This window comes from Cyrtonyx montezumae, unplaced genomic scaffold, assembly GCF_038088225.1.
Source record: "Cyrtonyx montezumae isolate F1298 unplaced genomic scaffold, pur_monq_1.0 scaffold_3, whole genome shotgun sequence".
NCBI classification, from domain to species: Eukaryota; Metazoa; Chordata; class Aves; order Galliformes; family Odontophoridae; genus Cyrtonyx; species Cyrtonyx montezumae.
In genome coordinates, this window is record NW_027072034.1 from 73,290,491 (window position 1) to 73,303,252 (window position 12,762).

Sequence of the window (12,762 nt, forward strand, 5' to 3'; positions counted from 1 at the left end):
AAGGATTATTACTGTGGTCATTATGTATAAAAATAAAAAAAGCAATATAATTTTTAAACTCCAACTGCTTTGATGACAAAAAGTGGTGTACTGGTACACTCTCACTTTTGCTTAATGCAAATGAATTCCCTAATGAATTAGGGAAAACTACTGAAGAAAACAGCCACTCATTGAGGAGGGAAAAGGAGGGTAATGTGTGACTGATGTACAAAAAGTCAAGAATAGCAAGTTATAGAGAATCTGAAACAAACAGAATTGAGTTCAAAGGCAGGAAGGACTTCACCACCTGCCTCTTGAAGGCTGGAATCCAGATGGATCTATCAAATGCTACTGATAACTATTGATTCCTCTACTGAATGAGTTAAAGTCATAGTTTTAAGACCATCCAAAGAAAATCCTTCTTACAGGTGACTTACATCAGACATACAGCAGGAGTTCATCCAGTCACAGAATAAAACTTCTTGCATTAGGCTTCACGCAGGAAAAAAAGCAACACCCAAAAGACTTAGTAAAACCAAACAAACCAGTACATAATATATTTTTTCATTTAAAAAAAAAATAACACTAATGTAATTGTTTGTCAAGACAAATCATCAAGTGCAGGCTCCCTGACAACTGGGAATATTTTTTCACTCAATCAACATCTAGACATTTGATTTGTACCCTGAGAACAGCACAGCCCAGCACAGGAGCTGTTCACTTTTAAAGCACAACTGAATTATTTGAATTACTGTGGTGAAGTACTAAACTCATAAGAAAAAAAAATTAGCCAGACAGGTATGCCTGAGAAAGTTAGACCAAAAATGAAGCAATGGACAGAAGAGAGTTAAACTTTACAGGAGCATTTACTTCAAGATGTACTTCCATTTATTATTTATCAGCTTGAATTAACTTTTCCTGTTTGTTAGAGTAAAGGCTGAAGGGAGTCTACCCAGATTGGGAAATTTTATGATAATGATATTAAGAATCTACCAAAAAATTAAATGGTCAATTCAGAGCAATATGCCTTAAGTACATTGAACATAATATAAAAATTCAGTAACAGTGGTTGGGCACTGTTTATTCACTGATACACAACAACATGGTCTGCTGGATGCCACAGTTCTATGGAAGAAAATGAATATAAACAGAGAACATCCGCCTAAGGGCTTAATCAATAGCACTGCTTCTCTAAGTTTAGGAGTAAACCCACAGTACTTTAAAACAGCCTCTGTTTTAAAATTAAGATATTGCTAATTTCAGCCTCTTTAAGCAAAATTGTGCAGTGTAGTGGCTAAGTTGCAAAGTTCAGGCATAAAAATATTGGAGATGTGATTGCAGATGAATGAAAAGCAAAGAGGTGAGTATTTCTTAATTGCCAACATACTGCTACTGGCTACCTCATTTCAGAGTAATGGATGCAGTACATTTTTCTAAGGCTACATCTGACTGTTCACCATATATATTTCTGTACTGCCAGTGAGTGCTACAGTGGAAGAAAATCTACTGGATGCTCAGGAGAATTGCTCAAATTGAATACCAGCTTACGCAGAATTAGAACTATTTATTTCAGCAGAAACTCTGAAGATTTAGGAGCTATTCAGCCTGGATAAGAAGGGTTCTAAAGAAATGAACAACACATTTATTATGAGGTTTCTCCAAAATATTTTTTATACTAAAGGGTAGGGTGACTGCATCTTACTCAAAAGGGTTTTTATTAAAACCTCAGGTGCTGACCTTCAAGAGGGAATTTAAAAGAAGAGCAGAGTGCCAGGTGGAAAAAAAGCAATAGTTCCACTGAGAAGGTTTGATACAAATGAAGAGAGAATGAATAGGGAGAAGAAAGGGAGAAATGATGCACTGAGCATAAAAGGACATAGTTTCAGTGAAAGTTTAAGCACAGACAGTGGTGTGGTGTAATGGGAGAGAACAATTCTCATCTCAAAGTGCACAATTCATTCAGAAAAAATATAAAAAAACCAAGGCAGTAAACAAAACCATATTCATAGAATCATAGCATGGTTTGGATTGGAAAGGACCTTTAAAGATCTAGTCCAACCCCCAAAACATTTAAGATGTTAACCAGTTCTTCCATGTGGTTTCATGTCTTTGTATGCCATTATTTCCAAATACTGCACATTTCTTGAATGTGTTTAATAGACCTCAATGTAATACCTTCTTTAAAAATGGGGAAAAAAAATCTAGTGGAACTACTGGAACTTTCTTCACCTCACTGAATGGATTTCTGTATTCAAACTGTGAACCTAAGGCCTCATTTGGCATAAGGAGTGATACAAATCTGTGAAACATTTTCTAAGAAAAAACAGTCAGAAGACTTAAGAGAAAAGGTTCTTCCCCCCCATGCACTCAGAAAACCCTCAGATGAAAATATGAAAGATAGAATTCTAGAGTAGAGGGAAGGAGAGAAAAGAAACTAAAACAAGCATAAAAAACCCACATCCCTTCTTATGCAGCAATTTATAGAATTAATGCACATAAAACTTGGAATTATTTTAAGTAACGCATGCATAAATAGCATTTTTTTTTTTAAATTTCCTTCCTCTTTTTCAAACTCCCACAGCAAAGACATGCGAGATGGAAGATTCTGACACCTTTTAAATCAAATATGATACAGCCACAGCGGGGCAGTCAAGGACAACACATACAACGTTCTTCTTGAATACTTCCAAAGTGCAAAGAACTGATCAAATATTTTAGATACTAAGGGCAAAATCCCACAGTGCTTCGTCAGACAAAACTCTTGTTAAAGCCAATGGGAGTTTCGCCTGAATAAGTACTGAGCAAAGACTATGCTGTTTGACCTAGATTTATCAGTCATACAAATCTAGGTCTAATGCATTTTTTTCCCCTCCACTGTAACAACCACTGTGCTGCGATATTCTTCTGGCACTCTGCTCAAAGGGAAGTGCAACAACAGTAAGCTAAAGATCAACCTCCATGTATATAATGAGGAGAGGAGCTCACAGCTTGGCATGACACACACTGAAAACCTGCCAAGGGCAATACTAAAAATATAAATTTATAATTTCAAATTTCTGGAAGTCTGCTAAGATAGAAAATAAGGTTCCCAAGGGCTTCTGTGTAGTTGAAAATAATTTGGCTTCCCTATGTGTAAGCAAACCAATTCATAAGCAAACAGACAACAATGAATAATTTCTTTCTGTAAGTTATTCTTCTGATTTAAGGCAGACTGCAATTTCTATGTGTTCAGCGGAAATTCCTCTAGTTGATTTCACTGGGGATTAATTTAGTTGAATAACTAGGTCAGTCTTGTTTCCAAGTTAACATTTTTATTACAAAACTCTGAAAGTAGACTAAGTTAACACGTGTGTATCTTGTCTCAGAAAATTTCTTCCTTAATTGCAGTATCTTATTTACATCAAGTTCGATATTACATACATGAGATTATGCAGGACTGCAGGAAGAACTAGCAATACTTCTAACTACTTGGTCTCCTTGTTCTAGAGAAGTGAATATCAAACACAGACACCAATGATAGCAGAATCAGAGATCTTACTGAAGAAAGATGGGGAGGAGGTGAAACAGAATTACTCCATATCAGAATACAGAAATAAAAACCAGGCCAAGCTCAAAGTCCACTGCTGCATATTTAGCTGGATATCTCCCTTACAAGATTCTTTTATTTTAAGAGCAGTAGTTACACAGTGCAATTTTTTTAAATCTGAGATCATGACTAATGTAACCAAAACTTAGAGATACTTAGCAACATTACACAAAGAAGCAAATAGCTGTAGCATTCAGCCAGACAGTACCTTGATACCATCTTTGTGAAATTAAACTTCAGATTTTTAAAGGAAGGTCCTTTAAAGTGAAAAGCCTTCAACTTCTATCAAGGGTCAGTATAAAACCTTGTAATCTTACTAAGTAAATGCTAAAACCCACAAATTAAGTTCAGTCAGCTTCAGGTTCCACCACCAGTATCACACATTCCGGTCCCTTTTGCAAGCATCTCTAAAATTTCCATGTGAGAAATGAAATGCCATAGGAAAGAGAAGATATGACTGATTATCACTGATAAATACAGCTATGGAGAAGGCAGCTCATATTCCAGAAGACCACAGATCAGAAATCTACTACACTTGCAGTTCTCCAGACTATTCTGCATCCACACCTACTCTACTCATCAATTTTCATAAAACTGGAGATATTGGACTGCAGCATCTATGAGTTTCCTGGAAAAGCCTCTGCTGCTTTTTCTTTGTGGATGACTTTGTTATAAATTAACATTTGCTGAAGACAATTGAAACAAATAATACCAACTCTTCCTTGCTTTCAGAAATATCAAGTTTTCCTTCCTCTTTGGTATTCCCTCATGTCCTCTGAATCCTCCATTTCTTAACTGGTTCCTTTTGGTGACATAATTAACACTAATCCTCAACAAATAATAACAAATACAAACCTCACAACAAAAATAAGCAACTTCCTCTCCAATACTCACAGTTCTGCTACTGGAAAAGGAAGAAAAGGACTCTGTGACCCCTAGATCTGTGTCTTCAATATGGGATGCCAGAATTCTATGCTAAAAAAGTAAACTAGGGTTAAGTCCTTCCAAAATTGTCAATCTGTTCTCTACATTACCATATAATTACTCATGAAATATATACATAATCTGAAATTTTACTGCCTCTTTCTAATTTGTTAGAAACTGATAATCAAGTCACTAGAAATGCAGGAGTTGCTAGTCATGTACAAATACAGTGTAGGACAATTCTGTGGTAACAGACTGAAAAAAAAAACCCAACAAAAAAACCCCAGGAAAGACCAAAGTGTCTGTGTTTTGGCACACAGGGATTCCCAACTGAAATAAAAAAAAGAAAACATCATGGTTTAGTGTTACTGCTTATGGTCTCTTAAAGTCATAATTATTTGTTCTTCAGTGGACAGAGTATGCTCAGTGCAACACAACGCAAGCAGAGAAAATAAAGGATTGAGACAAACATACATGATCTCTTATAGCACTCTAACAGTCACAGTAAGAGACTGCTCTCAAGCTTCCTTCCCTGTGAGCTCTGAAATGTGCAACTGATTACACCTAAAAAATTGCCTTTAAGTAACCAAGAAAAACAGGAACCCACCCCTCTCCTCCTCTTTAAATTACCATTACATGGACTAGAGCCAGGAATTAGTTTATTCATTGATAATGCCCAAGGACACAAAGCAAAGGAATTTAATCCTAGTGTGGAATATAAGGAGATTTAATTACCAAGCCTCAAAAAAGTCCAGTGAAGCCAACTGCACTGTTTTTGACCTGTTTCTAATTTTCCAACACAGAACTTCTATATAGGCTAGATGAAGAGAATACTTTTTCCACACTAGTATTCAACAGAGATTGTTAATTAATGCAGGCAACGTCACAACAACTGAAAACAAAGATCATCCAGATCACCTTCCTTTTACCCAAAAGCAGTTAGATTATGGAACTGCAGTTGAGCTGTTTGGCTCACTGAAGATGAATAATATTCTTTTCCATAAAGTCCTTATCCATTCTGACCTCTATAGTCAACAGTTCATATGTTTAGCTTCTTAACTTTAAAAGGTGCCAATAATTCAGATAAAAACATATGACTAAGCTACATTTTTTTCAAAGCTTCTGTTCTTTGTATTCGAATGCTACTGCCTCAAAGCAGCGTCAGCTCACATGCTGGTGAAAGCAACACCTCTGACCTTAAAAAGCTGAACTTAAAATTCTTTATCAGGATATCAGTTGTGCATGCTTCTTTCATGTCCTCTGCAATGTAACATTTAACACTGTAAAGGTATTTCATGATGCACTTCACCATGCTCACAATTTTTAATATTAAATTAGAAAGTAATCTGAGGCATACTAGTAAGCAATAGCCCAACTAAACTGGTGTTCATTCACATAATTAGCAATAAAGCAAAAACATTGGTTTTATACTAGCATACCGACATTTCTAACATCAAGCGTTGATATTACCATTCTAAATGAATATAGGTACTGCTGAAACTGTTTAAGTGTGTTCTGCATTTTTACAATAATTTCTTATAGTTTGAAAAAGGCAACTCTGATAAGTTAAAATTAAACAATTATCCCTTCAAACCTTCAGCTTTGCACAAATATTTAAGATTTGCTTGGAGATGTTAAACCCAGGGAGCTGGGCAATGCCACAACTGTAAGTTTTGCATCTTAAACATAAAGCAGTCTTAACACTTAGGATTGTGAGATAATACTGGAAAAAGTGAGCTCTTTCTTGACTAGTTAAACAACCACAAGTGAGGAACACTCATTCTCCCAAAAAGAGGTTTATAAGGATCCTATCAGTTAATTATATAAGAGACACCCTGGTGATGCTAAAACTAGCCAGTGTTGTGACACAGCTGATGAATATATCCTGCAATCTAAATCTAGGCTAGAGGAAAAATAAAATATAATTTTATTCTTCAGCAACTGAAAATATTATTTAAGTGTTGCAGGGAAGCTGACAATCTCTTCCTTTCTCAAAGTATTGATCAGGGCATGAGGTCATCAGAAGCAATGGCAGTTATAGTTCTAAAAAATAGAAGAACGCACATTACATTTACATATTCCAAAGTAAAAGTTGTCTGACAAAAAGTATACTTTGCAGCTTTATGCAAAGATTTACTTATGACTATTCTTTTGAAGGAGGGAAACTCCACAGAATCCCCACCAGATTCTTTTTTCTTCCTAAGTAGGAACCTCTTCATACTCCCACCTCTTTCACGTTCCCTACCAGAGGAAGCTGGACTGTACTATAAACAATGATGCAAAAGGGAGATTTACAGAATAATCAGTCCATTAGAGCCTCCTCCTTTAGCACAAATAACATACTGTAGAAACAGGCACACTTCAAACTCACTAAGTGAACCAGCATCTCACGGCAATGAAACTCACATTTCCCAAACACAATACAACTTTATGTCATACAGTTAAGCTATAATCTAGAAAATAGTCTTATTTGTTTATTAAAAAACACAACAGAAACACACCACACAAATTCAGGACATGCGGGTGGTCATATCAATCATCTTTCAGAATTCTGTCTTGAACCTAACAGGGAAAGAAACCAAAACAGTGGTCCCCAGAAAACTGACTCAGCCTATGATGATAGGTATTTTATTCAATGTTACTCTTTCATTCAGACAGTAGTAAAGCCAGATTGCACTACTCTAATGGTGTGTAACAATTACAGAGCAAAAATCAGAAATGTAACACCACAGAAAAATGCAATAACTTTTTTTTTGCTTTGAAGATCAATTGATGATAAATTTTAATTAAAAAGTCAATTTTAGCACTGCATACTGAAGTCAGGGAAAAAAAACATGAATTATTATTTCCTTTTTGCATTTGCTTTTACCATTGTTTTCTTTAGATTATAGCCAGATTACAATAAAATGCCAGATGCATTTTTATAGGTTAATTTTTGACTAGTTCCATAATCTTCTGTTGTATTAAAAAGTTAAAGTTAGAATCCAGAATATGTCGTGCCTGGAAATGAGAAGTAGCAGCCAACAGCTGGATTTCTGCACAGAAGCTCAATAAACATGGTAAGGAAATTGGTATAATCTTGCCTTATCAAAAGACATCTCCTTCAGGATCCCATTGAATCTTGTACTTCTGATTTGGCAAGACCTTTAGACATTTCCTTCTGCCTTGTTTTTCTGAATAGCTGCCAATAATCAACATACTTCATTGTCTCCAGTTAAGTTAATTCTTAAAGTAAATGACTAAGTAATATGCTTGTCGTAGGACTGAGATCATTTAGAAACAATTACACCACATCCCAAAATGATTTGCATCTTGTTTCTCTTTTGAGCAATTGAGCCCATCTCCCCCCTTCACTCCTAACACATACCATTGAGAAAATATTGAAAACTATCAAGTAAAAAAAAAAAACAAAACCCCACAAAATTAAGTCTTAATTTTGAGTTGCCAGAAGCTTCACTACTAGTCAGTGTTTCTATACATTACTGCCATCAATCTACTTGTTCCTCTAATCAATCTAATGAATCTGCAATATCCCAGGGTGTGGTATTTTAGCCACCTGCCTTGAGGAGAACTAAACCCACACGTTTCAAGTGAGCCTATAGGCAATATCCATTAATTTAATTCTCTAGTATATAATATGGACAGAACGTGTTGTACATCTTAAGGCTAAAATCAAAAATACACCCGATGATAAAACTTACAATTATATTTATTTATGAGTCATATGGTTCAGTATTTAAGCTGGCTTTTATCCAACTGCAGAACTGAGTCACCATTAACACATATACCAGTCCAGCCCTTTGTGCAGTAGTGACACAGATCTTGATCTGTTTATACATACGTACACATTTGGCTATACACAAATGTTCCTGGAGAACCATGGCTCTTTTTTAAGTACTGTGAGCCCTGAATATATTTCAGATTCAAATGAATTCACATCACAAAGAATAGCATATCTAAAAAAGGGATGCATGAGCCTGTATATGTCCTTTGTATTGACAGGAATGCTTGTTTATATACTAGAAATGTATTTTCATGAGCTACTGTTGCCTTGGAAACTAACACTAAATATGAAAATTTACTCACCATAGGGTAAAATCCCACCATACTTTTTAGTTATTTCATAAGTTTCCTTATCTTTTCCTAGCAAATCTGAAAATGAAAGACTAGCAATTGGGTATTACTAACTCTTAAGTCATACTTCTTATTCAGAAATTATACCCCATTTTAAGTTTTTCTACCCATGTTAACAAAAAGGGTCAGGAAATAAGATTTACATTCTTTGTCTCAATAGGTTAAATTAAAAAACAAAACAAAAAAACAACCAGGTACAACACAACAAAAAGCTTTACAGAAGTCAAAAAACTCTGTGATTTTCAGTGGGGCATAATGCAACAGGAGCAGTACAACAAGAAGGCATAAAAAATAGAAATAAGAAAATGAAAACCACACCCAACTCCAAGGATCTAGGCTTACAGGAAAAAAAAATCCACAAAGGAAGAACATCCAACAAGAGAACCTGCCTCAGGTGCAGTGGCAGTCAGCCCTTAAATGAGGTCTAAGAGGGGTTGAACCTGGCTCCACCCCTCCAAGTCACACAAGTAAATTGCCTTCACCTGTGGTCCCAAGACCGACTGGGTCTTTTCTCTCAGTAGAGGTTCAGGTTGTGACTCAGCAGTTGCCATAAAAGGGGAAATATACTATCCTTAAATTGTGTTACTTTGGAGCTCTTGATGAGTTTTCCATGACTCTTTCCTGGACAGTCTCCTAGCAAGTGTTTCAGCATGAGTAAAGAATGTTGCATTTTTCTAAGAAGTTTCCTTTCTTGCCTTCCATATCAGTTATTGCTTTATCTAGGCTGATTCTAGATTTTTGCCCTGCATGTGGGAGGATGTACCAACAGAAGCAACATAATACCTATTCTAAACCAATATACAAAGAAGAAGAAAATGTACATGACACAAGCAAGATATAGCAAAAGATGTCAGTCATCTCTATCTCAAGGCTGTGCCTGCTGAGATGTCATAAATCCTCAAGGTAAGAGATTCATTTAGCTTAGTTTTGTGAGAGGGGAACCTGTTTTGCCATAGAGCATAACAGCTTTATAAAATTTGATTTGTATTTTACTTCAGTGAATTTATCAGAACACATTTATTTTAGCCTTAAACAAGAGACTGCAATACCATTGCAATAGCAATATTGAATGCAACAAATAAAACAGTGCTTACTACAATGCAGTTAAATTAGATGAGTTGCTCATTTTGGCCATAAGTCACTTTTCAAACTGAAAGTACTTACGGAGAAATTATGTAATGATAGTTTACTATCTCTATTAGTATTCTGTCACTGTCCTATCACAGAAACATATGTAGGTCTCTCTGAAAGTAATATCTCCTATTTATTTCTATGGAAGGTACAGTAGATACAAAGAACATGATTTGATGGAAAAAATTCTCAGCTAGAAAACACTATTTTTCAACATTATACCATCATTAGCTATGCATTTTTGCCAGTGATGAACAAGGGCTTGTATGTCATGTTTGTCAAAATTTGCACCAGTGGAAGTGGCCCACTTTCACTGTTGCTACTGCTGAAACACACCACCCATCACCTCACTGTGCTCACATTTACTGTAATAGCTCCATAAATGTTCAGCAGGTGTAGATGGATGTCAGTGGGTGCCAATTTTTCTGTACAGAGGAATTCAGTGACACACTTTTGATTCATATGCTATTCCATGTCAGACTGCCCATCTGCTACCATCCATTGCATGGCAAGAAAATGTAACAGAATTTTGGAGGGAAGGTTCAACCTCTACTGCCACACTACCAACATGCACCTCTGACATTATGTGCCAAAATAATAAAATAAGAGGCATTACTTTTGGATCAGTCTCATGCAAGTTCTTTGCATTTGGTTCTGAAATACTTTTAGTTTCACTGACGGAAATTTAGATTACTTGAAATCAGATTAAATTTCACTAAGATTCTTAATGTTGTGGTGGTAATCACAAGAGGAATGTTGTTGAACATTTTACTATGATGAAGAAGTGCTGCATATGAGCTTGAAATGGCATCAATATGATCCTTTCCCTTCCTACTCTGTGCTGCAGATGCAGTTCAATTTTAATTTCAAATCAAATTTGAACAAGCTTATCCAGATTTTACTTCATTGAAGAAAAAAATCCAACCAACCTACCAACCAACCAACGCAAAAATATTCACTATTGCAAAAACAAATTTCCTTGTATTATATGATGAATTTTTAAGTATTAATGAGACAAGACTTAAACGTTGACAGAAAGGTCCTACATACTCCAATAGAAGGTAAGCTAAATTAAAATAAAATAAAATTTAAATTTAAGATGCAAGACATCCATCAGATGAAGCAATGAGAGGTCCTACTCTCTTTTCGTAGGCACATATCTTTGCAACTGAACATAGGGAAGCAGCAGAAGAAAGGACATAGAAAAATGTAAAAAACCAAAACCAAAACAAAAACAAACAAACAAACAAAAAAAAACAACCAAGGACAGAAAAGTGTCCCAGTTACATCTTCACATTTGCTTAAAATAATTTTGCAAAAGATTATTGTTAGGCTCTCACACAACAGAAAATTAAGTCAACATCCCTTTGATAAATTGGCAGGGTTATTACCGCACACACTGATAAATGAACAAAGTCAGCCAATTCAAACCATTATTCCTAGGGTGTAGATAAATCTGAAACAAAAGGGGCACAAGGCAACAGACTGCTCAAAATATATAAGACACTTACGCTTGTTGTGTAAGCAGCTTCAGGATCATCCTCCAACACCCGTGACAAACCAAAGTCAGAGACTTTACACATGAGGTTGCTGTTGACCAAAATATTACGGGCTGCCAGATCACGGTGTACATAGCCCATGTCTGAGAGGTACTTCATGCCAGATGCAATTCCCCGCAGCATGCCAACCAGCTGGATGACTGTGAAGTGGCCATCATGTTTCTGCAAGTAAAGATGAAAGTTCAAGGAACACATCTAGTTTTCATAAATTTTGTACTAGTACAAGTGACATTAGATAGAGCTTGTATTTAAGATGTATTTGTAGACTTGCCAGCCAACCCACCCAATGCTAACATTTTTTTTCATTTAACTCCCTTAGCAGCACAAGCCACCCTATCTCTCCTTGTGCATTTCATGCCCCTTTTCTTTAAAATTTCCACACTCTGCATTATCATTCCAGTGATCACATCTAATGTATTTGATCCTCAGTTACTATGAATGCTTTCCTCAATTTCTTAAAACAAGAATGAAAATGTACAGAAAAATCTGTTCAGCACATAATGCCATATAACTCTGCACACTAGATTGAAAAGGAAGTTTGGGCTGAAAGTCACAGGGTCATGGGCAGTCTCTCCAGTCTTCCTATCTGACTGAGCAGTCTGAAAAGCCCAGACCCATCAAAGCATTAGACTGTTTAACTCCTGCTGGAATCTATTGGTGTTGAACATCAAAATTATGCTGTTAATTGCACTCGTCTACGTGGTTAGTCTTGGTGGGCCTTAATATACCATCTCCAAAATGAAAATTAATGCTTCTGTACCTTCTAAATCAGAAGTTTGCTCTATGTATCCTATAAGGCAGACTGCTGTCAGCAGTATTTTTGTGACCTCAGCTAACAGACATTTAGCTCCACATGGATTATTCAGTAAGCCAAGCTTTTATGTTAGCAAGAAGAGCCAAACAAAAACAAACAACTCTTCCCTGCAAGCAAGTTAACTTTTCATTTTCTCTTTTAATATTTTCAGTGTTAGACTACATACAGTTAGCACTTGGGTCTTTCATACTGCTTAATTTGTAAGTCTAGGTAAAATGAATTTGGTAGGAAGAACTTTAACATAAAGCCCAGTAAGTGTACAGGATTCAAGAAAGCAATATTGTGAACTGTGAACTGCACAAATATGCTTATCACTGAACAGCATTATTTTAGCATATCTATTAGGAATCACTGGATTCAGACTTACATGTAGCTAGTCAGGTACATCAACGTTTAAAGAAAAAAGGAATGAGTATGCAGTTTTACTTAGTGTAAACAATGTAAAATTAATGTAAAAAAATAAAAAACACCATTAAAAAAATGGAAAAGTTTGGTGTTAATACTTCCTGATATTACTGATCCATCCACCCCAGGATTGAACAATACCCAGTGAAGGCCTACCTGGAATATATATTACACTCAACCAAATAATTTATACATTCTTAAATTAAAGATAAAAAGAAAATATCCTGTGT

At 35.7% G+C, this 12,762-nt stretch overlaps 1 protein-coding gene across 2 annotated transcripts in view; it reads right to left on the reverse strand.

Annotated features, from left to right (window-relative positions):
- EPHA6 (EPH receptor A6) overlaps window positions 1-12,762 on the reverse strand; it is a 472,327-nt gene that overhangs the window by 40,755 nt on the left and 418,810 nt on the right. For both annotated transcript variants that reach the window (XM_065741888.1, XM_065741887.1), the window contains one exon: window positions 11,266-11,475. In XM_065741888.1, the coding sequence (XP_065597960.1) occupies window positions 11,266-11,475 (210 nt within the window). The remainder of the gene's footprint in view (window positions 1-11,265; window positions 11,476-12,762) is intronic.